The 25,732-nt window shown below is 67.5% G+C and overlaps 1 protein-coding gene across 1 annotated transcript in view; it reads left to right on the top strand.

Annotated features, from left to right (window-relative positions):
- The window catches only part of RYR1 (ryanodine receptor 1), a 121,930-nt gene that overhangs the window by 69,045 nt on the left and 27,153 nt on the right, over positions 1–25,732 (top strand). Inside the window, exons 60-81 of the mRNA XM_044988271.1 lie at positions 361–482; positions 947–996; positions 1,345–1,405; positions 2,439–2,677; positions 2,977–3,058; positions 4,875–5,005; positions 5,332–5,646; positions 6,044–6,284; positions 6,606–6,693; positions 8,702–8,794; positions 10,794–10,964; positions 11,377–11,436; positions 11,806–11,943; positions 12,716–12,828; positions 13,363–13,459; positions 13,885–13,991; positions 14,369–14,420; positions 15,470–15,541; positions 15,623–15,722; positions 15,840–15,919; positions 18,150–18,226; positions 18,627–18,700. Of these exons, the coding sequence (XP_044844206.1) occupies positions 361–482; positions 947–996; positions 1,345–1,405; positions 2,439–2,677; positions 2,977–3,058; positions 4,875–5,005; positions 5,332–5,646; positions 6,044–6,284; positions 6,606–6,693; positions 8,702–8,794; positions 10,794–10,964; positions 11,377–11,436; positions 11,806–11,943; positions 12,716–12,828; positions 13,363–13,459; positions 13,885–13,991; positions 14,369–14,420; positions 15,470–15,541; positions 15,623–15,722; positions 15,840–15,919; positions 18,150–18,226; positions 18,627–18,700 (2,563 nt within the window). The remainder of the gene's footprint in view (positions 1–360; positions 483–946; positions 997–1,344; positions 1,406–2,438; positions 2,678–2,976; positions 3,059–4,874; positions 5,006–5,331; positions 5,647–6,043; positions 6,285–6,605; positions 6,694–8,701; positions 8,795–10,793; positions 10,965–11,376; positions 11,437–11,805; positions 11,944–12,715; positions 12,829–13,362; positions 13,460–13,884; positions 13,992–14,368; positions 14,421–15,469; positions 15,542–15,622; positions 15,723–15,839; positions 15,920–18,149; positions 18,227–18,626; positions 18,701–25,732) is intronic.

Consider the following 25,732-nt stretch of genomic DNA (forward strand, 5'->3'; position numbering starts at 1 on the left):
TCGGCACTAGCAGGCAGCGCAGGCTGCCCGGTGGGTCTGTCCTTGGAGCTCCGGTGTTATCGGCAGTAGCGGGTAGTGGGGGAAAGGGAGCAAAGCCAGGCTGAGCTAACGCCACTGTTAGTCTGACTCCCCATCGTCCCCAGTCACCGTCCGTCTCCTGGGTGTGGTGCCCGGCTCGGGGTGTGTGTGTGGGGGGGGGGGGGTGTCTCTGTCCCAGGTCACTGTCTGTGCCATGTGGGGTGAGGTCACATTCTCTCCCTCTGGGGGCCCTGACATTCACGTGAAGGGGGTGGGCAGCGGTTCAGGGTGCTGCCAGCCATGGTGATGTCTCCCCCCCTCCACTGACCCACCTCCCCCCAGATCCTGCTGCCTCTCATCAACCAGTACTTCCACAACCACTGCCTCTACTTCCTGTCCACACCCGCCAAGGTGCTGGGCAGCGGGGGCCACGCCTCCAACAAGGAGAAGGAGATGATCACCAGGTGAGTGGGGAGTGAAGTGGGGGGGGGGCTGGGCTGGTGGGGGGGGGGCCGTACCCAGGAGTCACCCTCAGTGCTGCCTGGCCCCAGGTGTGCGCTGGACCAGATGCCCCCATCCAGCCACGTGGCAGCCGGAGGCTTAAACCGCCCCCGCTCTCCCCCGCATGGTGACTCAGAGCTCCAGGTGTGGGGCTTGGCTGGTGCCCCTCACTCCTGACCTGCAGCCCCTGCTATCCCAGCCCTGGGCTCCCCCCACCCCAGCTCTGCCAGTGCCCCTCACTCCCGACCTGCCGCCCCTGCCATCCCACCCTGGGCTCCCTACCCCCAAGCGCTGTTAATGGGGGAGGGAGGAGAGCCCCACTGACCCGCCCTCCGTCTCTGCCTCCTGTCTCCGCCCTGTGCGCGCTCGTCCTCTGCAGTGTCTCTCGCTTTCACTCTCTCTTTCCTCTCTCCCGCTCTCCCGTCAGCCTTTTCTGCAAGCTTGCGGCCCTGGTCAGGCACCGGGTCTCTCTGTTCGGTAAGCGCCCCTCGCCGTGGGGCTGGGCTCTCTGGGGGAGGGGGGGACACCGGGCCTTGCCTATCGCCCAGCCGTGAGGGACGGGGCCTGGCCTGAGCCAAAGCCCAGAGGGAGCAGTTGTGACCCCTCCCAGATGGCCCTGGGCTCGTCGGAGGCTGTCCTGCCCCCCGGTCCCAGCCCCTTTCTTCTCCCCCTTGTATCCCTGCCCCCCACGCTGGGGCCCTTCCTCTCTCGCAGCCCGTGCAGGGCCCAGGCTTGTAGCTTATCAGGTGTCACTTGGACCCCCTGCCCCAGAGGCCTGGATCCCCCCTGCCCCAGTGGGTGCCTGAGCAGGCTCTCTCTCCCCAGGCACGGACGCTGCCGCCGTGGTGAATTGCCTGCACATCCTGGCTCGCTCCTTGGATGCCAGGTGAGCCCCTCGGGCTGGGTCCCCTCCCCTCTGGGGTGGGGCGCGGGGCAGCTTACACAGGGACCCCTTGCCCGGTGGGGGCATGCGTCCCCCTCTGGGGTGGGGCATGGGGCAGCTTACACAGGGACCCCTCGCCGGCACGGAGATGCGTCCCCTCTGGGGTGGGGCACGGGGCAGCTTACACAGGGGACCCCTCGCCGGCACGGAGATGGGCCCCCCCCGGGGTGGGGCGCGGGGCAGCTTACACAGGGACCCCTCGCCTGGTGGGGGGATACGTCCCCTCTGGGGTGGGGCGCGGGGCAGCTTACACAGGGACCCCTTGCCCGGTGGGGGGATGCGTCCCCTCTGGGGTGGGGCGCGGGGCAGCTTACACAGGGACCCCTCGCCGGCACGGAGATGCGTCCCCTCTGGGGTGGGGCGCGGGGCAGCTTACACAGGGACCCCTCACCCGGTGGGGGGATGCGTCCCCTCTGGGGTGGGGCGCGGGGCAGCTTACACAGGGACCCCTCGCCGGCGGGGAGATGGGGCCCCCCCGGGGGGGGGGGCGGGGCAGCTTACACAGGGACCCCTGGCCTGGTGGGGGGATGCGTCCCCTCTGGGGTGGGGCGCGGGGCAGCTTACACAGGGACCCCTCGCCTGGTGGGGGGATGCGTCCCCTCTGGGGTGGGGCGCGGGGCAGCTTACACAGGGACCCCTCGCCGGCACGGAGATGGGCCCCCCCCGGGGTGGGGCGCGGGGCAGCTTACACAGGGACCCCTCGCCTGGTGGGGGGATACGTCCCCTCTGGGGTGGGGCGCGGGGCAGCTTACACAGGGACCCCTCGCCCGGTGGGGGGATGCGTCCCCTCTGGGGTGGGGCGCGGGGCAGCTTACACAGGGACCCCTCGCCCGGTGGGGGGACGCGTCCCCTCTGGGGTGGGGCGCGGGGCAGCTTACACAGGGACCCCTCGCCTGGTGGGGGGATGCGTCCCCTCTGGGGTGGGGCGCGGGGCAGCTTACGCAGGGACCCCACGGCTGAGCCGCTCTCGTGGCAGGACGGTGATGAAGTCCGGGCCGGAGATCGTCAAGGCCGGGCTGCGCTCGTTCTTCGAGAGCGCCTCGGAGGACATCGAGAAGATGGTGGAGAACCTCAAGCTGGGCAAGGTGTCGCAGTCCCGCACCCAGGTGAAGGGCGTGGCGCAGAACATCAACTACACCACGGTGGTGCTGCTGCCCGTGCTCACCTCCCTCTTCGAGCACATCGCCCAGCACCAGTTCGGGGACGACGTCATCCGTAAGGGGGAGCTGGGGCCTCGGGGGGGGGAGCACCAGGGGGTGGGGGGTGCTAGTGGGCGCCAGGGGCAGAGGGGGGGACTGGGGATTGGGGACGGGGGGCACCGGGGGGGGCAGGGAATTTGGAGGGGTGCCAGGGGTGCGGCCGGACCCCCATGGCCCGGCACCAAGTGGCAGCGCCCGGCGCCTCCCCACCCCACACGGGGGCCGCCCCAGCCGCAGGGCCGCCCTTTCCATGGTGAATCATCCCAAGAGCCAGGCAATGCCCCCCTCTCTGATCTGCCCCCTCCCCACCCCCAGTGGACGACGTCCAGGTCTCCTGCTACCGGACCCTGTGTAGCATCTACTCCCTGGGCACCACCAGGAACCCCTACGTGGAGCGGTGAGTTGGGGGGCTGGGGCGGAGGGGAGGGCGCAGGGGCGATGGAGCCGGGGGTGGGGGTCAGAGAGGCGATGGAGGCTGTGGTGGGGGGGTCGGAGGGGAGGGCGCAGGGGCGATGGATCAGGGGGGTCGGAGGGGAGGGCGCAGGGGCGATGGAGCCAGGGGGGGTCGGAGGGGAGGGCGTGGGGGCGATGGAGCCGGGGGTGGGGGTCAGAGAGGCGATGGAGCTGGGGGGGGTTGGAGGGGAGGGCGCAGGGGCGATGGATCGGGGGGGTCGGAGGGGAGGGCGCAGGGGCGATGGAGGTGGGGGGGTCGGAGGGGAGGGCGCAGGGGCGATGGAGGCTGTGGGGGGGGGTCGGAGGGGAGGGCGCAGGGGCGATGGAGCGGGGGGGGTCGGAGGGGAGGGCACAGGGGCGATGGAGGCGGTGGGGGGGGTCGGAGGAGAGGGCGCAGGGGCGATGGAGCCGGGGGTGGGGGTCAGAGAAGCGATGGAGCTGGGGGGGGGGTCGGAGGGGAGGGTGCAGGGGCGATGGAGCTGGGGGGGTCGGAGGGGAGGGCGCAGGGGCGATGGAGCCGGGGGGGGTCGGAGGGGAGGGCGCAGGGGCGATGGAGCCAGGGGGGGTCGGAGGGGAGGGCGCAGGGGCGATGGAGCCGGGGGGTCGGAGGGGAGGGCGCAGGGGCGATGGAGCCGGGGGGGTCGGAGGGGAGGGCGCAGGGGCGATGGAGCCGGGGGGGTCGGAGGGGAGGGCGCAGGGGCGAGGGAGCCGGGGGGGTCGGAGGGGAGGGCGTGGGGCGGGGGTCAGAGCGGTGATGGAGGCTGTGGGGGGGTCGGAGGGGAGGGCGTGGGGCGGGGGTCAGAGCGGTGATGGTGGCTGGGGGGGGGTCTGTGGGGAGGGCGCGGGGGCGCTGGAGCCGGGGGTGGGGGTCAGAGCGGCGAGGGAGGCTTTGGGGGGGGGTCGGAGGGGAGGGTGCAGGGGCGATGGAGCCGGGGGGTCGGAGGGGAGGGCGCAGGGGCGATGGATCGGGGGGGTCGGAGGGGAGGGCGCAGGGGCGATGGAGCCAGGGGGGGTCGGAGGGGAGGGCGCAGGGGCGATGGATCGGGGGGGTCGGAGGGGAGGGCGCAGGGGTGATGGAGCCAGGGGGGGTCGGAGGGGAGGGCGCAGGGGCGATGGAGCCAGGGGTGGGGGTCAGAGAGGCGATGGAGCTGGGGGGGGTCGGAGGGGAGGGTGATGGAGGCTGTGGGGGGGGTCGGAGGGGAGGGTGCAGGGGCAATGGATCGGGGGGGGTCGGAGGGGAGGGCGCAGGGGCGATGGAGGCTGTGGTGGGGGTCGGAGGGGAGGGCGCAGGGGCGATGGATCGGGGGGGGTCGGAGGGGAGGGCGCAGGAGCGATGGAGCCGGGGGTGGGGGTCAGAGAGGCGATGGAGCTGGGGGGGGGGTCGGAGGGGAGGGCGATGGAGCCGGGGGGGGTCGGAGGGGAGGGCGCAGGGGCGATGGATCGGGGGGGGTCGGAGGGGAGGGCGCAGGGGCGATGGAGCCGGGGGTGGGGGTCAGAGAGGCGATGGAGCTGGGGGGGGTCGGAGGGGAGGGCGATGGAGCCGGGGGGGGGGTCGGAGGGGAGGGTGCAGGGGCGATGGAGCCAGGGGGGGTCGGAGGGGAGGCGATGGAGCTGGGGGGGGGTCGGAGGGGAGGGCGATGGAGGCTGTGGGGGGGGGTCGGAGGGGAGGGCGCAGGGGCGATGGATCGGGGGGTGGGGGGTGGGACGGAGCCGGGCCGGGGACGAGTGTCCAGCTGAAGGGTCTCTGATTCGCCCCCCAGGCAGCGCCCCGCCCTGGGCGAGTGCCTGGCCCGGTTGGCAGCCGCGATGCCCGTGGCCTTCCTGGAGCCGCACCTGAACATGCACAACCCCTGCTCCGTCTACACCACCAAGTCGCCGCGGGAGCGCGCCAGTGAGTGCCCCCACCCCCCTCATTGCCCCCCCACACCCCTTTGCCCCCCCACCCCGGCCCCCCACACCCCATCGGCCCCCCCTCATTGCCCCCCCACACCCCGTCAGCCCCCCACAGACACAGGGGTGGCCCCCACAGTGTCTGCAGTTCGAGGCTTCTCCTTGGGAAGGGCCCAGAGGCCAAGGGGCCCCCCACTCTGTGCCTCCACCCCCCCGTGGGGATGTCGCTGGGTCTCAGGAATCCCAGGGGACCCCCTCCCCCCCAGGGGTTCCCCTGTCACTCCGCCCGCCCCACGGGATCCCCGGGTAACGCTCCCGCCCCCGCAGTCCTGGGGCTGCCCAGCTGCGTGGAGGAGATGTGCCCCGACATCCCGGAGCTGGAGCGGCTCATGAGGGAGATCAGCGGCCTGGCCGAGTCGGGCGCCCGCTACACCGAGATGCCGCACGTCATCGAGGTCACGCTGCCCATGCTCTGCAACTACCTACCCCGCTGGTGGGAGCGGGGCCCCGAGACCCTCCCCCAGGGGCCCTGGTGCACCCAGGTGACCTCCGAGCACCTCAACACCCTGCTGGGGAACATCCTGCGCATCATCGTCAACAACCTGGGCATTGACGAGGCCTCCTGGATGAAGAGGCTGGCAGGTACCGGGGGAGGGGCAGGGGCTGGGGTGGGGGGCACCAGCTCAGACCCAGGGGACAGGCTGGCTCAGGGGGGTGGGGAATGGGACACGGGACCTTTCCCCTCGAGGGGGCACCAGCCCTGACCCAGCCCCAGGGCAGGGACTGGCTGGATCAAGGGGGTGGGGAATGGGACATGGGTCCTTTCCCCCTGGGGGGCACCGGCTTGGATCCGGGGGAGGGGGCAAGGAAGGAGGTGCTGGCTCCCATGTGGGGGGCTGACTGGCTCGGGGTGGGGGCGGTGAATGGCACACGAGGCTCCAATCCGGCCCCCGGGCGGGGGCTGGCTGGCTCAGGGGGGCGGGGAATGGAGCCCCGGGGGGACACCAGCTGGCTCACCCCCGACCCGCGTCCCGCCCAGTCTTCGCCCAGCCCATCGTCAGCAAGGCGCGGCCCGAGCTGCTGCGCTCGCATTTCATCCCCACCATGGAGAAGCTGAAGAAGCGCTCGGGGAAGGTGGTGGCCGAGGAGGAGCAGCTGCGGCTGGAGGCCAAGACCGAGTCGGAGGACGCGGAGCTGCTGATCCGGGACGAGTTCTCGGTGCTCTGCCGGGACCTGTACGCCCTCTACCCGCTGCTCATCCGCTACGTGGACAACAACAGGTGGGCGGGGCCTGGCCTGGGAGAGCCACGGCAGGGGGCGGGGCCTGGCCTGGGAGAGCCACGGCAGGGGGTGGGGCCTGCTGCATGTGCCACAGGAAGGGGCGGGGCCTGGCCAGGGCATGCCATGGAAGGGGGCGGGGCCCAGCCTGGGGGAGCCACGCCCCCTCAGAACTCCAGCAGCTCCAGCCTTGGGTAGCCGGGTCCCTGGTTCAAATCCTGCCGGAGCTCGGAACGCACCCCCTCCCCCGCCCTGGCACAGGGGGCCCTGTCAGTGCCAGGTGGAGGTCGGGCATCAGCTGATGGTGCCCTGTGTGTCTCCAGGGCCAAGTGGCTGATGGAGCCCAACTCGGACGCCGAGGAGCTGTTCCGCATGGTGGGCGAGGTGTTCATCTACTGGTCCAAGTCGCATGTAAGTGGGGGCAGGTGGGATGTGCCAGGAGCCAGATGCAGGGACGGGCGGGGAAGTGCTGGGGGCGCTGGGCTGGGGGGAGCGGGGCGGGGGCTCATCGGGGGGCGCTGGGCTGCGGGGAGCGGGGCAGGAGCTTGGCGGAGGGGTCCAGGGAGCGGGGCAGGGGCTTGGCGCAGGGCTCCAGGCTGTGGGGAGCGGGGCGGGGGCTCGGCGCAGGGCTCCAGGGAGAGGGGCAGGGGCTCGGCGGAGGGCTCCAGGGAGCGGGGCGGGGGCTTGGCGGAGGGCTCCAGGCTGCGGGGAGCGGGGCGGGGGCTCGGCGCAGGGCTCCAGGCTGTGGGGAGCGGGGCGGGGGCTCGGCGCAGGGCTCCAGGCTGTGGGGAGCGGGGCGGGGGCTCGTCGGGGGGCGCAGGGCTGCGGGGAGCGGGGAGGGGGCTCGGCGCAGGGCACCAGGCTGGGGGGAGCGGGGCGGGGGCTGGGCGCTGGGCTCCAGGCTGCGGGGAGCGGGGCGGGGGCTCGGCGGAGGGCCCCAGGCTGCGGGGAGCGGGGCGGGGGCTCGGCGCAGGGCTCCAGGGAGTGGGGCGGGGGCTCGGCGGAGGGCCCCAGGCTGCGGGGAGCGGGGGGGGGGCTCGGCGCAGGGCACAGGGCTGCGGGGAGCGGGGCGGGGGCTCGGCGGAGGGCACCAGGCTGCGGGGAGCGGGGCGGGGGCTCGGCGCAGGGCTCCAGGCTGCGGGGAGCGGGGGGCGGGCTCGGCGCCGGGCTCCAGGGTGCGGGGCGCGGGGCGGGGGCTCGGCGGGGGGCGCAGGGCTGCGGGGAGCGGGGCGGGGGCTCGGCGGAGGGCCCCAGGCTGCGGGGAGCGGGGCGGGGGCTCGGCGGAGGGCTCCAGGCTGCGGGGAGCGGGGTGGGGGCTCGGCGCAGGGCTCCAGGCTGTGGGGAGCGGGGCGGGGGCTCGTCGGGGGGCGCAGGGCTGCGGGGAGCGGGGCGGGGGCTCGGCGGAGGGCTCCAGGCTGCGGGGAGCGGGGCGGGGGCTCGGCGCAGGGCTCCAGGCTGCGGGGAGCGGGGTGGGGGCTCGGCGCAGGGCTCCAGGCGGGGGGGAGCGGGGAGGGGGCTCGGCTGGGGGCGCTCGCCTGCGGGGAGCGGGGCGGGGGCTCGGCGCAGGGCTCCAGGCTGTGGGGAGCGGGGCGGGGGCTCGGCTGGGGGCTCCAGGGAGCGGGGCGGGGGCTCGGCGCAGGGCTCCAGGCTGTGGGGAGCGGGGCAGGGGCTCGGCGAAGGGCTCCAGGGAGCAGGGCAGGGGCTTGGCGCAGGGCTCCAGGGTGCGGGGAGCGGGGCGGGGGCTCGGCGCAGGGCTCCAGGCTCCAGGGAGTGGGGCGGGGGCTCGGCGCAGGGCTCCAGGGAGCGGGGCGGGGGCTCGGCGCAGGGCTCCAGGCTGTGGGGAGCGGGGCAGGGGCTCGGCGGAGGGCTCCAGGCTGCGGGGAGCGGGGCGGGGGCTCGGCGCAGGGCTCCAGGGAGTGGGGCGGGGGCTCGGCTGGGGGCGCTCGGCTGCGGGGAGCGGGGCGGGGGCTCGGCGCAGGGCTCCAGGGAGTGGGGCTGGGGCGATCGGCAGGGGGCTCCAGGCTGCGGGGAGTGGGGCGGGGGCTCGGCGCAGGGCTCCAGGGAGTGGGGTGGGGGCTCGGCTGGGGGCGCTCGCCTGCGGGGAGCGGGGTGGGGGCTCGGCGCAGGGCTCCAGGGAGTGGGGCAGGGGCTTGGCGCAGGGCTCCAGGCTGCGGGGAGTGGGGCGGGGGCTTGGCGCAGGGCTCCCGGGAGTGGGGCGGGGGCTCGGCGCAGGCCTCCAGGGAGAGGGGCGGGGGCTCGGCTGGGGGCGCTCGGCTGCGGGGAGCGGGGCGGGGGCTCGGCGCAGGGCTCCAGGGAGCGGGGCGGGGGCTCGGCTGGGGGCGCTCGGCTGCGGGGAGCGGGGCGGGGGCTCGGCAGTGGATGCTGGGCTCCGGGAGGACAACTCTGTCCCTTCCCCCAGAATTTCAAGCGGGAGGAGCAGAACTTCGTGGTGCAGAACGAAATTAACAACATGTCCTTCCTGACGGCCGACAGCAAAAGCAAAATGTCCAAGGTGAGGCGCCGTGGGGCGCAGGGGAGCCCTGCCCGGGGCCTGTGGGGCAGGGCAATCGCGAGGGATTCACCTGGACGCTGCCCGACCCGGCTCCCCGGCAGCCCCTGCTCCAGACGTGCAAACGCTCGTGTGACTCCGGGCGCCGACGTTCGGTGCCAGATCCCGTCCCGAGGGCTCTCGGGTCCGGCTGGGAGGGCGGGGGGGCAGCCCTGCTGTATGGTCGTCTGCACGCTGGTTCCCCGGGGGGCCCAGAGCTCACGGCGCCGGCGGAGAAGGGGGCCCGGGGCGCAGATTCTCCCTGTGTGTGGGGCTGGCGGGGGGCTTCCTGGTGACTCCGTGAGCCACTGTGATGGGTGCTGGGGGCTGGTCCCATGAGCCCCCTGATCCAGTCTACAGGGTGCTGTCCTGCCACCACCGATCTACCCACCGTGCCATCCTCCCCCCACGTAACCGCTGTCTTATATCTGTGCTGGGGGCACCGTGCCCTGGGCGGCCCCGCTCTCATCCCGGGCGTGCGCTGCAGCCGCCGGGGGGCTCGTGGCCCGTCTAACGTGTCTCTTCTGTCTTGTCTCCCCTTCTCTCCTGGCCCGGTTCCTTTAGTCTGGAGAAGGCCAGGTAGCGTCTCACTTCTCTTCGGCCGCACAGAGACCGCATGGCGCCTTGTGTCTGTGTCTGATCTGCCAGCCCCCCGCCCGCCCCCGCCCAGTGGTGGGGTCCTCCCCAGCTCCCCGTGTGCCCCCGGTACCCTGCGTCGCACGTCCCAGCAGGCTGGGCGAGCTATAGTGCCCGCTGCACCCGGCCCACGGGCTCTGTAGGCACCCGGCCCGTCGGCTATCAGCGCACCCAGCCCACCGGTCCCCGGGGTTCGCAGCCGTGCGGTAGGCCTGGTGGTGCAGCCCCGCGCCACCTTCCCTCTGCCAGGGCTTTTCACCGGCGACGTGGGGCCCAGCACGGGGGATCTCTGCCCCCCCCCGGCATTTTCTCCTTGCCCCCAGCTGTCTCTCAGCCCCGAAGCCGCATGCGCCAGGCCAGCTGTCTCTGGCTCCTGATCCGAACCGGTTGGGTTTCTCTGGGTTCTCGCTCTGCAAAGCTGGGCAGTGGGGGGCGGGGAGGGTTCTGCCAGCCCCGGATCACGGATCTCATAATCACCCCTCGTGACATCCCAGCCGGAGGGGAGGGGAGGAGGCGGGGCCCAGGGATGTCGCAGGCAGATTATGCTGCCCTGCCTGCCTGCCGGATTGCGTGTGCTGTGGGGTGGGGCGCAGCTGTTGGGGTGCAGGGGAGCTGTCTGCGCCGTCCCCTCCCTGGTTTGTGCCCCCTCCAGGGGTCTGGCTCCCCCCTCTCTAAGCTGGGCAGGGGCCGCCCCAGGAAGAGCTGTGGTGTCCCTGGGGGGGTGTCTCCGCCCCTGCCCAGAGTACCCCCGAACAGCCCGTGACAGCTCCCTCGGACCCTGTGTTTCCCGGCGGCTCGCCGGGTCCACTGCCCCCCGCTGAGGTGACCCTGGGCTCCCGCGGCCTGAGCTCACCGGCCGTTCCCAGGTGAATTCGGGGAGCCCTGAGCCTCCCGCTGTACCAGAGTGGGGGGTGACACGGAGGGGCTGGGCCGGGCGGCTGGTTCAGAACTGGAGATTCCTGAATTGTCAGCGTCCGTGACTGAGCGATCGTGTCCCCTGGCGGGGGGGGGGGGCCCTCCAGCTGAGCTATGCTAGTCCCTGAGGGTGCCCCCCCCGAACCCTCCATCTTTGCCCTTTCACCCTTTTCAAGTGGCCCTGCTCCTCCCCTCCCCCACGGAGGTGGGAAGCCCCGCCCCCCTTGGGAAGCCCCACCCCTCTAGCTTGGTGGGGGTGTGGCTAGCCAGGTACCCCTCTCAGGGCGGGAGGGGCACTGCTGTGGCCGGACGCTTCTGCCTTGGCATGTTGGCTGGAGGCAGAGGACCGGGGGGGGCTGGGGGGGTTGCTGCCGGGGCCCCGCCCTGACACACACACCCCGGACCCCCCCAGGCGGGCAGCTCAGAGCAGGAGCGGACCAAGAAGAAGCGGCGGGGGGATCGCTACTCCGTGCAGACCTCGCTCATCGTGGCCACGCTGAAGAAGATGCTGCCCATCGGCCTCAACATGTGCTCGCCCACCGACCAGGAGCTCATCACCCTGGCCAAGGGCCGCTACGCCCTGGTGAGCCGGGGGGAGCAGGGGGAGCAGGGGGCGGAGCCAGGGAGAGAAGGGGCGGAGCCAAGGAGAGTGGGGGAGGAGCCGGGGTGAGCAGGGGGAGGAGCCAGCGGTGGAACCAGGTGGGGCTGTTGTCCTTGGGGGTGGGTTCTGGCGGGGGGCTGAGCTGGAGGAGGAGCCAGCGGTGGAACCAGGGGGGCTGTTGTCCTTGGGGGTGCAGTGAGTTGGGGGGGGTTCTGGCGGGGGGCTGAGCTGGAGGAGGAGCCAGCGGTGGAACCAGGGGGGCTGTTGTCCTTGGGGGTGCAGTGAGTTGGGGGGGGTTCTGGCGGGGGGCTGAGCTGGAGGGGTGGCGATGAACTGCTGGGGTGGGAGCGGCTCCTCACCCTGGGTGACGAACTCTGCACCCCCCCCCCCACAGAAAGACACCGACGAGGAGGTGCGGGATGTTCTGAACAACAACCTGCACCTGCAGGGCAAGGTGAGGGTCCCCCCCAGGCCGGCTCCCCCCTCCCTCCCCGGGCAGCGCGGGCCAGCCCCCATTTCCCCTCCCCCGGGGGCCACGGACCAGCCCCCCTTTTCCTCTCCGGTGCCATGGGCTGGCCCCACCTTCTCCCCTCTCTGGGTGCCCCAGGCCAGCCGCTCCCTCCCCCCTGGGTGCTACGGGCCCGTCCCCCTTACTCAGCCCCTCCGGGCGCCATGGGCCCTCTCCCATTCTGCTCCCCTGGTGCCATGCCCTAGCCCAGGACCCCCGGGCTCTGGCCTGCCCCCTCTTGCCCCATGGACCGATGTACGTCTCCCCCCTCCCCCGCCCCGAGGCGCCGTGTCTGACAGCCCCTCCCCCCGGCAGTGCGAGAACCCCGCGTCCATGCGCTGGCAGATGGCCCTGTACCGCGAGATGTCCGGCAAGGCCGAGGACGCCAACCGGCCCGAGAAGATCGTGCGGCGGGTGCAGGAGGTGTCGGCTGTGCTCTTCCACCTGGAGCAGGTGAGGGGCTGCAGGGCGGGGGGCATAGCGCGGGGGAGGGGCTGCAGGGCGGGGGGCATAGCGCGGGGGAGGGGCTGCAGGGCGGGGGGCATCGCGGGGGGGCGGGGCTGCCGGGCTGGGGGCATCGCGCGGGGGTGGGGCTGTGCGGCGGGGGAGGGGCTGCAGGGTGGGGGGCATAGCACGGGGGAGGGGCTGCAGGGCGGGGGGCATAGCGCGGGGGAGGGGCTGTGCGGCGGGGGAGGGGCTGCAGGGCGGGGGGCATAGCGCGGGGGAGGGGCTGCAGGGCGGGGGCATAGCGCGGGGGAGGGGCTGTGCGGCGGGGGAGGGGCTGCAGGGCGGGGGGCATAGCTCGGGGGAGGGGCTGCAGCGCGCGGGGGATAGCCCGGGGCCGCGGCTGAGCGGCAGGGGCGGGGCTGCAGGGCGGGGACATAGCACGGGGGAGGGGCTGTGCGGCGGGGGAGGGGCTGCAGGGCGGGGGGCATAGCGCGGGGGAGGGGCTGTGCGGTGGGGGAGGGGCTGCAGGGCGGGGGAGGGGCTGTGTGGTGGGGATGGGGCTGCGGGGCGGGGGGCATAGCGCGGGGGAGGGGCTGCTGGGCGGGAGAGGGGCTGCATGGCGGGGGGCATAGCGTGGGGGAGGGGCTGTGTGGTGGGGGAGGGGCTGCAGGGTGGGGGGCTGCGGGGTGGGGGAGGGGCTGCGGGGCGGGGGGCGTAGCGTGGGGGAGGGGCTGTGCGGGGGCCCCCCCCCGCCCTAACCCCCCCCGTGGCCCCGCAGACCGAGCACCCCTACAAGTCGAAGAAGGCCGTGTGGCACAAGCTGCTGTCCAAGCAGCGCCGTCGCGCCGTGGTCGCCTGCTTCCGCATGACGCCGCTGTACAACATGCCCAGGTCAGCGCCGGATCCGGGCCCCCCAACCTCCCCCCCCGGCCGGGGGATCCGGGCCCCCCAACCTCCCCCCCCGGCCGGGGGTTCCGGGCCCCCCAACCTCCCCCCCCGGCCAGTTATCCGGGCCCCCCAACCTACCCCCGGCCGGGGGATCCGGGCTCCCCAACCTCCCCCCCCGGCCGGGGGATCCGGGCCCCCCAACCTCCCCCCCCGGCCAGTTATCCGGGCCCCCCAACCTGCCCCCGGCCAGGGGATCCAGGCCTCCCAACTTTCCCCTGCTGGGGGAGCCACAGCCCCTGCCGTGTGGCCCATGCCCCCCCCATTGTATGGGCTCGAGCTTCCTGTACAACCCACCCCCCTGATCCACAGTGTCCCCCACCCCCACCCCTACCCCTGCCCTGCAGGATCCATGCCCTCCCCAGAACGGCTCCAGGTGGGATGCTGGCTGCTCAGTGGGTGCAGCCGGGGGAGGGGGGTGTCTGGGTCAGTCCCTGCCCCCCAGCCCCTGCCAGGCCTCTGATCTGCCCCTTCCCCCAGGCACCGGGCCTGTAACATGTTCCTGGAGAGCTACAAGCTGGCCTGGATCGTCACGGAGGAACACGCCTTCGAGGACAGGATGATCGACGACCTGGCCGTGAGCCAGGGGCACTGGGGGAGGCAGGGACTCAGGGGAGGTCTGAGCTTTCCATATCCCACAGCCGGGACGCCTGGGTCTCGTCCCTGCCTGGGTCCCAGGTCACCTGGGTCCCAGGACGCCTGGGTCCCGTCCCTGCCCAGGCCCCATCCACACCCAGGCACCGGTTTCCAGTCCCTCCTGCTCCCTGCTCTCTCACCATCGGCCCGGAGGCTTGGGGGCAGCAGGACGTCAGCGGTGGGGGGGCCGTGGGGGAGGGAGGGAGTGACGGAGGAAAGGCTGGAAGTGGGGCTGGGGCAGGCCCCTGGGCCTATGGGCTGGGTGTGGGAAAAGCCGGGCGCACCAGGCTCTCTCTGGCGGGGACGCGTGGGGCCCCCAGCGGGTTCACAGCTGCTGACTCTCCGCTGTCCTGCTGGGGGGAGTAGAAACCGGGCGAGGAGGAGGAGGAGGAGGAAGAGCAGATGGAGAAGAATCCCGACCCCCTGCACCAGCTCATCCTGCACTTCAGCCGCACGGCGCTGACGGAGAAGAGGTGGGCGCCGGGGCCGGGGGCAGCATCCACATCTAGCCACCCAACCTGGGGAGTGAATCGCCTGCTGGGCCCCAGAGTGGGTGGGGGGCTGGGAGCCAGGACTCCTGGGTTCTCTCCCCAGCTCTGGGAGGGGAGTGGGGGCTAGTGGTTAGAGCGGGGGCCGGGCTGGGAGCCAGGACTCCTGGGTTCTCTCCCCAGCTCTGGGAGGGGAGTGGGGGCTAGTGGTTAGAGCGGGGGCCGGGCTGGGAGCCAGGACTCCTGGGTTCTATCCCCGGCTTGGCGAGGGGAGGGTCCAGGCTCTGTTGTAGAACTGTTCCGCTGGCCTCTCTGGAGCGTGTGGTCTTGGATCTGACTGTGGCCCGTGCGCTGCCTTTCAGCAAACTGGACGAGGACTATCTGTACATGGCCTACGCCGACATCATGGCGAAGGTGAGTGACCCCAAGTCCACACCAGCTTCTCACAGCCCGTCTCACCCCCTGGCCCCTCCCAGCACACGTCCCACCCAGCGCCCCCTTCCCTCCCCAGTGTGTCCCCCCATTTCCCCTCCCCATCATTTACCGGGGCTGGTTTGAGCATTCTCAGGAGAGCCCATCGCACTTGTGAGCAGAGCCGGATTCGAACCCGGCTCTCTGGGTATTCAAGCAGCAGAGGATTTGAATCCTCCCCTCCCCGGACTCTCCCCTCACACCAGCTTTGCAGTAAGGGGGAGTTTACCCTTCCCCAGCACCTTCACAAACTTCTGTTCCTGCTACTCTGGAGTGGCCGCAGGAAAACGCCCAGGTCACAGCCCTGTGGGCAGTAGTAACAATGTAGTAACTTGAGAATAATGGCAAAATATCTTTGGAGTAGCAATGCCATAGCAGCTGTATAATATTTTTGGAATAACTGTGTGGTATCTTTGGAGCAGTGATGTAGCAACAGTGTAGTAGCTTTGGGGTATCTAGGTAGTGTCACTTTGTAATATTGTAGTATCTCTGTAGCAATGATGGAGTAATGGCTTCGTATCTCCAGAGTAGTAGCATGTGTCTTTGGAGTATATAGTATTAATGTAGTGTTGCTGGAGTAACAAAGTACTAACAATTGTCGTGTTGCTGGAGTAACAGCGCCATATACCCGGAGTAACAATAGAGTAACAGCAGAATGTCTCTGGAGTAACAATGTACTAATGGCACAGTATCCCTGGAGTAACATTATAATGTCTCTGGAGTAATGATGTACTAACTTTGTAGTATCTCTGGAGTAGTGGTGTAGTATATCTGGAGTAACAGTGTACTGACAGTGTGGTATCTCCAGAGTAATAATGTAGTATCTCCCGAATAATGGTGTTGTGTCTCTAGAGTAACAGTGTACTGACAGTGTGGTATCTCCAGAGTGACGACATAGTATCTCCAGAGTACCGGTGTAGTATTACTGGAGTAATGCCATAGTATCTGGATTGGAAGGGGAGCCCCTCACTCTGGCTCCCTCTCACTTCCAGAGCTGTCACATTGAAGAAGGTGAAGAGGAAGGTGGTGAGAAAGACGAGGAGGAGGCCGAAGGCTCCTTTGAGGTAGGTGATCCCCCCCGCCCCCCACCTCCGGTCCTGGCCCCAGCTCCTGCCTGCGCTGACCCTTGTGTCTCCACCCCACAGGAGAAGGAGATGGAGAAGCAGAAGTTGCTCTACCAGCAGTCACGGCTGCACAACCGTGGGGCGGCCGAGATGGTGCTGCAGATGATCAGCGCCTGCAAAGGTGAGATCGGACCCTCGCCTGGGGAGGGACAGTGGGGTGGCTTGACGGGGGGGCTGGCAGGTTGAGGGGGGTGCCATGTGCCAGGCTGGTAACCAGCATTGCCTTGGTTGTCGGCAGGGGAGCCAGGCGCCATGGTGTCCTCCACCCTCAAGCTGGGCATCTCCATCCTGAACGGAGGCAACGTAGAAGTGCAGCAGGTACGGCTGGGCCGGTGTCGCTCCCAGGGCCAGGTCCCCAGCACTTCACTCAGTCCTTACGCAGGCAAAGATCCCTCTGAGCCTGGGAGTAAAGGCTGAGTCATGGCCGAGGAGCTCAGCCACCTGCTAAGTAACCAGATAGTCATGTCCAAGTAACACATTAGTAACCACTGAGTAACAGGTGAAGGAGTGTGGGGTAAAGAGAGCTTATGCCCTGAGTAACAAGGGGAGTATGCAGTGAGTAATGGCTGAGTAATGAGTGAATGTGCACTGAGTAATGATGGACAACGTGCTGTGTAATGGCTGAATAACAATGGAGTAAGTGCTGAGTAACTAATGGGTACACACTGAGTAATGAGGGAGGATGTGCTGAGTACAGCTGAGTAGCTAACAGGCATGCAGAGTAACGAGGCAGGACAGGCTGAGTAACGGGCTGAGTAATGAGCCAGGACAGGCTGAGTAACGGGCTGAGTAACAGGCTGAGTAACGAGGGAGGACAGGCTGAGTAATGGGCTAACAGGCTGAGTAAAGAGGGAGGACAGGCTGAGTAACGGGCTGAGTAACGAGGGAGGACAGGCTGAATAATGGGCTAACAAGCTGGGTAACGAGGGAGGATAGGCTGAATAATGGGCTGAGTAATGAGGGAGGACAGGTTGAGTAATGGGCTGAGTAACAGGCTGAGTAATGGTCTGAGTAACAAGGGAGAACAGGCTGAGTAATGGGCTGAGTAACAGGCTGAGTAACGAGGGAGGACAGGCTGAGTAATGGGCTGAGTAACGAGGGAGCACAGGCTGAGTAACGGGCTGAATAACAGGCTGGGTAACGAGGGAGGACAGGTGGAGTAATGGGCTGAGTAACAAGGGAGGACAGGCTGAGTAACAAGCTGAGTAATGAGGGAGGACAGGTTGAGTAACGGGCTGAGTAACAAGGAAGGATGGGCTGAGTAACAAGCTGAGTAACAAGGGAGGACAGGCTGAGTAACGGGCTGAGTAACAGGCTGGGTAACGAGGAAGGACAGGTTGAGTAACGGGCTGAGTAACAGGCTGGGTAACGAGGGAGGACAGGTTGAGTAATGGGCTGAGTAACAAGGGAGGACGGGCTGAGTAACAAGCTGAGTAACAGGCTGGGTAATGAGGGAGGACAGGCTGAGTAATGGGCTGAGTAACAAGGGAGGACGGGCTGAGTAACAAGCTGAGTAACAGGCTGAGTAACAAGGGAGGACAGGCTGAGTAATGGGCTGAGTAACGAGGGAGGACAGGCTGAGTAACGGGCTGAGTAACAGGCTGGGTAACGAGGGAGGACAGGTTGAGTAACGGGCTGAGTAACAAGGGAGGACGGGCTGAGTAACAGGCTGAGTAACGAGGGAGGACAGGCTGAGTAATGGGCTGAGTAACAAGGGAGGATGGGCTGAGTAACAAGCTGAGTAACGAGGGAGGACAGGTTGAGTAACGGGCTGAGTAACAGGCTGGGTAACGAGGGAGAACAGGTTGAGTAATGGGCTGAGTAACAAGGGAGGACGGGCTGAGTAACAAGCTGAGTAACAGGCTGGGTAACGAGGGAGAACAGGTTGAGTAATGGGCTGAGTAACGAGGGAGGACAGGCTGAGTAATGGGCTGAGTAACGAGGGAGCACAGGCTGAGTAACGGGCTGAATAACAGGCTGGGTAACGAGGGAGGACAGGTTGAGTAATGGGCTGAGTAACAAGGGAGGACGGGCTGAGTAACAAGCTGAGTAACGAGGGAGGACAGGTTGAGTAACGGGCTGAGTAACAGGCTGGGTAATGGTCTGAGTAACAAGGAAGGATGGGCTGAGTAACAAGCTGAGTAACAGGCTGAGTAACAAGGGAGGACAGGCTGAGTAACGGGCTGAGTAACGAGGGAGGACAGGCTGAGTAACGGGCTGAGTAACAGGCTGGGTAACGAGGGAGGACAGGTTGAGTAATGGGCTGAGTAACAAGGGAGGACGGGCTGAGTAACAAGCTGAGTAACAGGCTGAGTAACGAGGGAGGACAGGCTGAGTAATGGGCTGAGTAACAAGGGAGGACGGGCTGAGTAACAGGCTGAGTAACGAGGGAGGACAGGCTGAGTAATGGGCTGAGTAACAAGGGAGGACGGGCTGAGTAACAAGCTGAGTAACGAGGGAGGACAGGTTGAGTAACTAACGGGTATGCTGAGTAACGAGTGAGTAGTTGCTGAGTAGCCACTCAGCGTCGCTGCCTTTGTCCCCGCAGAAGATGCTGGACTACCTGAAGGAGAAGCGGGAGGTGGGTTTCTTCCAGAGCGTGCAGGCCCTGATGCAGACCTGCAGGTGAGCGGGGCCGTCCGTCGTGTGTCCCCGTCTGTCCCGGCCTGCGTCCCTTCCTCCCGCCCCACAGGCCGAGCTGGTCCCTGCCGGTCTCCTTCTCCTTCCTGCGGCCGGCCCGTCTCCGTCTCTCCTTGTGGTGCCAGCTGGTCCCCCTCCCTGCCCTGTCCCCACGGAGAGCCAGCCGTGGGGGGGACCCCCAGGGGAACTGAACCCCTTTGCCCAGAGCGGCATCGCACGGCCCTGTCCCCATCCCCCAGCAGCGGCCCCCTGCTCCCTACCCCCGGGGTGGGGGGGCTGGGCCCCTCCGTCGTGCTGCACTGGGGGGTGGAGGGTTGATGTTGATGGCAGGGTCACTCCACGCCCCTCCCCCCCGGGCTCTCCTGACCCCCATTTCTCCCTGCAGCGTCCTGGACCTCAACGCCTTCGAGCGGCAGAACAAGGCCGAGGGGCTGGGCATGGTGACGGAGGAAGGAACAAGTGAGTCCGCGCTGCCCCCACCCCCGTCACCCTGGCTGCTGCCCTGCAGCTCTCTGCCCCCCATCCCTCCCCGGCCCAGGCCCCACATCTCAGCCCCAGCCCTGCAGCTCTCTGCCCCCCATCCCTCCCCGGCCCAGGCCCCACATCTCAGCCCCAGCCCTGCAGCTCTCTGCCCCCCATCCCTCCCCGGCCCAGGCCCCCCCACATCTCAGCCCCAGCCCTGCAGCTCTCTGCCCCCCATCCCTCCCTGGCCCAGGCCCCACATCTCAGCCCCAGCCCTGCAGCTCTCTGCCCCCCATCCCTCCCCGGCCCAGGCCCCACATCTCAGCCCCCAGCCCTGCAGCTCTCTGCCCCCCATCCCTCCCTGGCCCAGGCCCCACATCTCAGCCCCAGCCCTGCAGCTCTCTGCCCCCCATCCCTCCCCGGCCCAGGCCCCACATCTCAGCCCCCAGCCCTGCAGCTCTCTGCCCCCCATCCCTCCCTGGCCCAGGCCCCACATCTCAGCCCCAGCCCTGCAGCTCTCTGCCCCCCATCCCTCCCGGGCCCAGGCCCCACATCTCAGCCCCAGCCCTGCAGCTCTCTGCCCCCCATCCCTCCCCGGCCCAGGCCCCCCCACATCTCAGCCCCAGCCCTGCAGCTCTCTGCCCCCCATCCCTCCCTGGCCCAGGCCCCACATCTCAGCCCCAGCCCTGCAGCTCTCTGCCCCCCATCCCTCCCCGGCCCAGGCCCCACATCTCAGCCCCCAGCCCTGCAGCTCTCTGCCCCCCATCCCTCCCTGGCCCAGGCCCCACATCTCAGCCCCAGCCCTGCAGCTCTCTGCCCCCCATCCCTCCCCGGCCCAGGCCCCACATCTCAGCCCCCAGCCCTGCAGCTCTCTGCCCCCCATCCCTCCCTGGCCCAGGCCCCACATCTCAGCCCCAGCCCTGCAGCTCTCTGCCCCCCATCCCTCCCGGGCCCCGGCCCCACATCTCAGCCCCAGCCCTGCAGCTCTCTGCCCCCCATCCCTCCCCGGCCCAGGCCCCACATCTCAGCCCCAGCCCTGCAGCTCTCTGCCCCCATCCCTCCCCGGCCCAGGCCCCACATCTCAGCCCCAGCCCTGCAGCTCTCTGCCCCCATCCCTCCCCGGCCCTGGCCCCCCCCACATCTCAGCCCCCAGCCCTGCAGCTCCCTGCCCCCCATCCCTCCCCGGCCCAGGACCCCCCCACCTCTCAGCCCCCAGCCCTGCAGCTCCCTGCCCCCCATCCCTCCCCGGCCCAGGACCCCCCCACATCTCAGCCCCCAGCCCTGCAGCTCCCTGCCCCCCATCCCTCCCCGGCCCAGGACCCCCCCACATCTCAGCCCCCAGCCCTGCAGCTCTCTGCCCCCCATCCCTCCCCGGCCCAGGCCCCCCCCACATCTCAGCCCCAGCCCTGCAGCTCTCTGCCCCCCTTCCCGCCCCGGCCCAGGCCCCACATCTCAGCCCCAGCCCTGCAGCTCTCTGCCCCCCATCCCTCCCTGGCCCAGGCCCCACATCTCAGCCCCAGCCCTGCAGCTCTCTGCCCCCCATCCCTCCCCGGCCCAGGCCCCACATCTCAGCCCCCAGCCCTGCAGCTCTCTGCCCCCCATCCCTCCCCGGCACTGGCTCCCTCCCACATCTCAGCCCCAGCCCTGCAGCTCTCTGCCCCCCATCCCTCCCCGGCCCAGGCCCCACATCTCAGCCCCCAGCCCTGCAGCTCTCTGCCCCCCATCCCGCCCGCGCCCAGGCCCCACATCTCAGCCCCAGCCCTGCAGCTCTCTGCCCCCCTTCCCTCCGCGGCCGACGCCCCCCCACATCTCAGCCCCAGCCCTGCAGCTCTCTGCCCCCCATCCCTCCCCGGCCCAGGCCCCACATCTCAGCCCCCAGCCCTGCAGCTCCCTGCCCCCCATCCCTCCCCGGCCCAGGCCCCCCCCACATCTCAGCCCCAGCCCTGCAGCTCTCTGCCCCCCATCCCTCCCCGGCCCAGGCCCCCCCCACATCTCAGCCCCAGCCCTGCAGCTCCCTGCCCCCCATCCCTCCCTGGCCCAGGCCCCACATCTCAGCCCCATCCCTGCAGCTCTCTGCCCCCATCCCTCCCCGGCCCAGGCCCCCCCCACATCTCAGCCCCAGCCCTGCAGCTCTCTGCCCCCTATCCCTCCCCGGCCCAGGCCCCCCCCACATCTCAGCCCCAGCCCTGCAGCTCTCTGCCCCCCATCCCTCCCCGGCCCAGGACCCCCCCCACATCTCAGCCCCAGCCCAGCAGATCTCTGCCCCTCACCCTCTTGGCCAGGGCTGCTGGGGGTGGCGGGGTGCTGCCACAGCGAGGGAGTGATGGCCTCAGGGGACCTCAGCCCCCAATCCCAGCAGCCCCTGGGGCAGGGTCACTCACGCTAAGGAAGCACCTAGCGGCCGGTGCTGGGACTGTGGCTGCTGGAGCCTCTAAGCTAACGGGCCTGAGTCGGAGCCGGGGTGTGTAGATCCACAGGTCCCGGGTTCGATCCCCTCTCGGGGCAGGTGGCGGGGGCTGGGAGGGCAGGCTCTGGGGGCACCGCCCAGTGAAAGGGGACATCTAGGGCAGGTTATGGGGGGCACAGTGAGATGAGTCGGGGCCGCCCTGCCCCCAGGGGAAGTCCGGGGAGGGAGCTGATCCTGCAGTGGCTGCTGGGAAGGGCTGGATCAGCCGCTCTCACGGGGCTGGGCCCATCTAGCCCGGCCTCCCGTCTCCGCTGGGGGAACCCTGCAGCTAGAGCTGACGGGGCACCAGGGGCCCCTCCCCCTCTTTCCGCCGCGGCCCCTCCCCGCCCTCGGTTTGTGTTCATAGCTGCCGTGTGGTTGCGGGCTCCCCCCCAGAGTGAGGCACTGCTATTAATCCGGATTGTAATAACGCCCCTCCCCCCTTCCCGTCCCACCTGGGGCGGCTCCGACTCCACATTAATGGCGTTAATCTGGTTTTAATCATCTCCTTTTCCTTTGTGCGGTGACGTGTTGCACTCACCTCCTCTCTCCTCCCCTTCTCTTCCCTCCCCCTCCCCGCTCCCCCATCCCCCTCTCACCGGCGCCCCCAGTCATCCGTCGGGAAAATGGTAAATAACCCACGGCTGTGGTGGTTTCTTTTTCCGGGCATTTTCTTGGTCTGTTTTCTAACCCGGCGGGCTTGTCCCGACGCCAATGGCTGATCAGAACCCCCTGCCCCCCCACATGGGCCCTGCCCATCCGTTGCGGGGTGGGGAGTCGCCGACAGGCATGTTGGGGCCGGAGGGGGAGGGGCAGCTCCCTCTTTGTTATTGTAGGGTTGCTAGTGAGCACCGGCCTGCCTGTGCTGATGTGTTTCTCGGAGGGAGCTGAGACTGGCCTCGTGGGTTTGTTATCATAGGGTTGCTTGGCTGGGGGAGGAAACACAAGCTAAGCATGTCGGTTGGTTATTCTAGGGTCTCTCAAGCACGGAGCTGTGCTCACAGGTTGTTGTGTTGCACGTGGGTGCTAGGCTGCTGTATTACCGCTCACTTGTTATCATTGCGGGGGCCTGTGCGCTGCCGGGTTGTGTACGTCGGCTTGTTATGGTAGGGTCGCCCCTTGCCAAGTCTGCGTTGCTCTCAGTCTGAGGGAGCATCAGGAAACGCCCATTTCAATCAGTGCTGTGAATCAGGTTTTGCACTTGTACTTTTTAGTTATTTCCCTGCCGAGGGCTTGATTTCCATCAACCTTTTATGGCATTCAGGACGACTTCTGCCAGTTAGGACAATACCCCCCAGCTACAGGCGTCGGTTGACGGTTTGTGCGGCTTAACTTGCCCGGAGTCAGAGTCTACCATTCTATGGTTGTGATTTTTCCAGAGAAGGGCGAACGGTGCCTTTCTCGTTTGCTAGACGACGACGACATTTCTACGGGTGATTTGCTTCGAGCTCCGTTTGGGTGGAAATGTTCAACTCAGTGACAATTGCACAAAACCAGCGTTTGAATGAAAGCAAACGGGCTGGAAACATTAAAAATTAAAAAGTTTATCAGGCGGCGTTTTGCAGTGAAAACTAGCTGATCTAATCAGCAAAGGAAGCGTCTGTGGCTAGTGAAATGTAGCGGCCGTTTCTGGTTACCATGGCCTTCAGGATTGTAGAACTAGTAGATCTCGTCCTCTCCAAGACTGGGGAAGGAAACAGTCTCCCAGTCGGTCACTGAACTTGGGTGGCCTGGCCAGTGAATTGAACTAGTTGAATAAACTGAAAAGGCTAAAATATTCTCTCTGCCCTTCCCGAAGCCGGCTTAGCCCATCGGCAAACCCGGGCTCCTGGGACTCATCTGGGGACTTGCACCAGTTCAGTGCTGCGACTTGCTGGGAAATTCGGCAGCAAATATGGACGGGCTGAATCTTCGTTTCTGTATTTGGGTTAAAATGTTTTAACAGTTTATAAACTTAGGTTGTTTAATTTAAATTTTTAAAAAATCTGATTTAAATTTTAAAATACCCTTTTGGGTTTTTTTAAAAATCAAGGTTATCGACCCTGTTGCACATGCTGGTTTTTTATGGAAGGCAGACCCAGCAGGGGGCGCTTGTTTGTTATGGTAGGGTCTCCCTGCGGGGGGGCTGGTTTGTTATGGTGGGCAGACCCAGCTGTGAATGCTGGTTTGTTATGGTAGGTCTCCCTGAGGATGCTGGTTTGTTATGGTAGGGTCTCCCGGGGGCGGGGGCTGGTTTGTTATGGTAGGTCTCCCTGGGGATGCTGGTTTGTTATGGTAGGGTCTCCCGGGGGCGGGGGCTGGTTTGTTATGGTAGGGTCTCTCTGGAGGGGCTGGTTTGTTATGGTGGGTAGACCCAGCTGGAGATGCTGATTTGTTATGGTAGGGTCTCCCCGGGGGGGGCTGGTTTGTTATGGTGGGTAGACCCAGCTGGAGATGCTGGTTTGTTATGGTAGGGTCTCCCCGGGGGGGCTGGTTTGTTATGGTGGGCAGACCCAGCTGTGAATGCTGGTTTGTTATGGTAGGGTCTTTCTGGGGGGGCTGGTTTGTTATGGTGGGTAGACCCAGCTCGCGATGCTGGTTTGTTATGGTAGGGTCTCCCCGGGGGGGCTGGTTTGTTATGGTGGGCAGACCCAGCTGTGAATGCTGGTTTGTTATGGTAGGGTCTCCCCGGGGGGGCTGGTTTGTTATGGTGGGTAGACCCAGCTGGCGATGCTGGTTTGTTATGGTAGGGTCTCCCTGGGGGGGGCTGGTTTGTTATGGTGGGCAGACCCAGCCAGGGATGCTGGTTTGTTATGGTAGGGTCTCCCCAGGGGGATGCTTTGTTATGGTAGGGTCTCTGGGGGGGGAGCTGGTTTGTTATGGTGGGCAGACCCAGCCTGGGAGCTGTGGTGACTGCTGTGCCGTGCTGTCTCCCCCCTCCCCGGGGTGTGTCAGGCTCGGGGGTTCTGATCAGCCTTGCAGGGGAGGGGGAGAGTGTTTCCGTGGCTCCACGTGGCATGTCCTGCAGCTTAGGCCCCGCCCCCAGCGTGCCCCTGGCAGCCTGGAACCGGTGCCTGCCGGGCGCGGCCTCTCCCGATCTGCACTGAATACTAACCGCACCCCTTGCCCCCGCCCCCTGCGCTGGAACCAGGGTGCTCCGGTGCCCTCGCCATGAGCCACGTTCCCCACTCTCCTAGGGACTCGCCCGCCCCATCTGATACCCTGTCACGGACCCTTCTCCTCCCCCACCCCTCGCCGGTCTGTTGGGGCTACGGGCGTGGGCAGGCTGAGCGACCCTCTTATTGACCAGACTCCAGCCAGCTCAACGCCCTGGGTAGGCGTCTTTGTGTTACCGACGTGGCGGCCTGTAGCCCCTGAACTGGAGAGGAGCGACGTGCCGTCTCTGTAGTAACACCGGTGTCTTTCTTCTTCGGGTGCTTGGTCATGTCCAGTGCAATCAGGTGTGCGTGGCAGCTGGAAGATTTCCCCCCTAGCAGCGGCCGTAGGGTCGGCCTGGGCACCCCCGGGAGTCGCGCCTTCATGGCACCCAATATGGGACCCTGCCGACCCGCCACCCACTCAGTTCCTCCTTGCGGCTTTGCAGGATCTAGCCTAGTGTACAGAGTTAGCACAGTAGTTATCACTGGTGTAGATTTCTTATCAGTTTCCTTTGGGGGGGCCTTCCCCCGACGTATTCCCCGGCACCGGCGTATGCCTCGGTCCCCAGGCTTTAAACCGGGCTCGGACTCTGTCAAGACGCGACCCGCACTCATAGGGCCTTAAGTGTCTGGGCAAAGGGCATCCCTGACACCGCTGCAAGATCTGTAAAGGGTTTTGCCCAAGGACCCTTGAAGACAGAGAGCAGCGCCTCCGGGCATGACTTGTGGAGGTGGCTTTTCAGCCCCAGTGGGAGCCCACCGTGCCTGACGCAGCCTTGAGCGCCGCGTCCTCGGTGTGCAGTGCACCGGTGCTGTCGGTGCACGAACCGGTGCCGAGGAAGGACTCAGTCAGAGACCCTCGGCGCCGGCATCAGTGAGGCCGCTCTTCCCAGCCGTCTCCAGCACCCGAAGCTGGAGTCGTTGCACCTCACAACATGCAAGCTGAACCCAATGGAGCTTGCCTGCTCAGACCAGGTTAGACAAGTCCTCCTGGGCAGTAGGAAACCCTCCACCAGGGCTACCTACCTTGTGAAGTGGAAGAGATTTTTAATCTGGATGGCGCAGCATCATTCATCCCCAACGCTCGTCTTGGAGCCATGAATACTGGACTGTCTTCTCCAGCTCAAACAGCAGGGGCTGTCCATGTCGTTAGTAAGGGTTCACCTCACTGCCATTTCAGCCTTCCATCCAGACGCCGACCCTACGGTCAGTCATTTTCTGAAAGGTCTCGACAGGCAATATGCACACATGAGGCAGCCGATCCCGCCTTGGGACCTTAACTTGGTCCTTTCCAAACTGACGGGGCCGCCATATGAACCACTGGCAACGTTCTCCCTGCTCCCTCTCTCGTACAAGGTGACGTTCCTGGTAGCCATAACCTCAGCTAGGAGGATGTCTGAGCTCAGGGCCTTAACATCCGACCCTCCCTACACTGTGTTCTGTAAG

This window comes from Mauremys mutica, chromosome 15 (genome assembly GCF_020497125.1).
Source record: "Mauremys mutica isolate MM-2020 ecotype Southern chromosome 15, ASM2049712v1, whole genome shotgun sequence".
Lineage (NCBI taxonomy): Eukaryota > Metazoa > Chordata > Testudines > Geoemydidae > Mauremys > Mauremys mutica.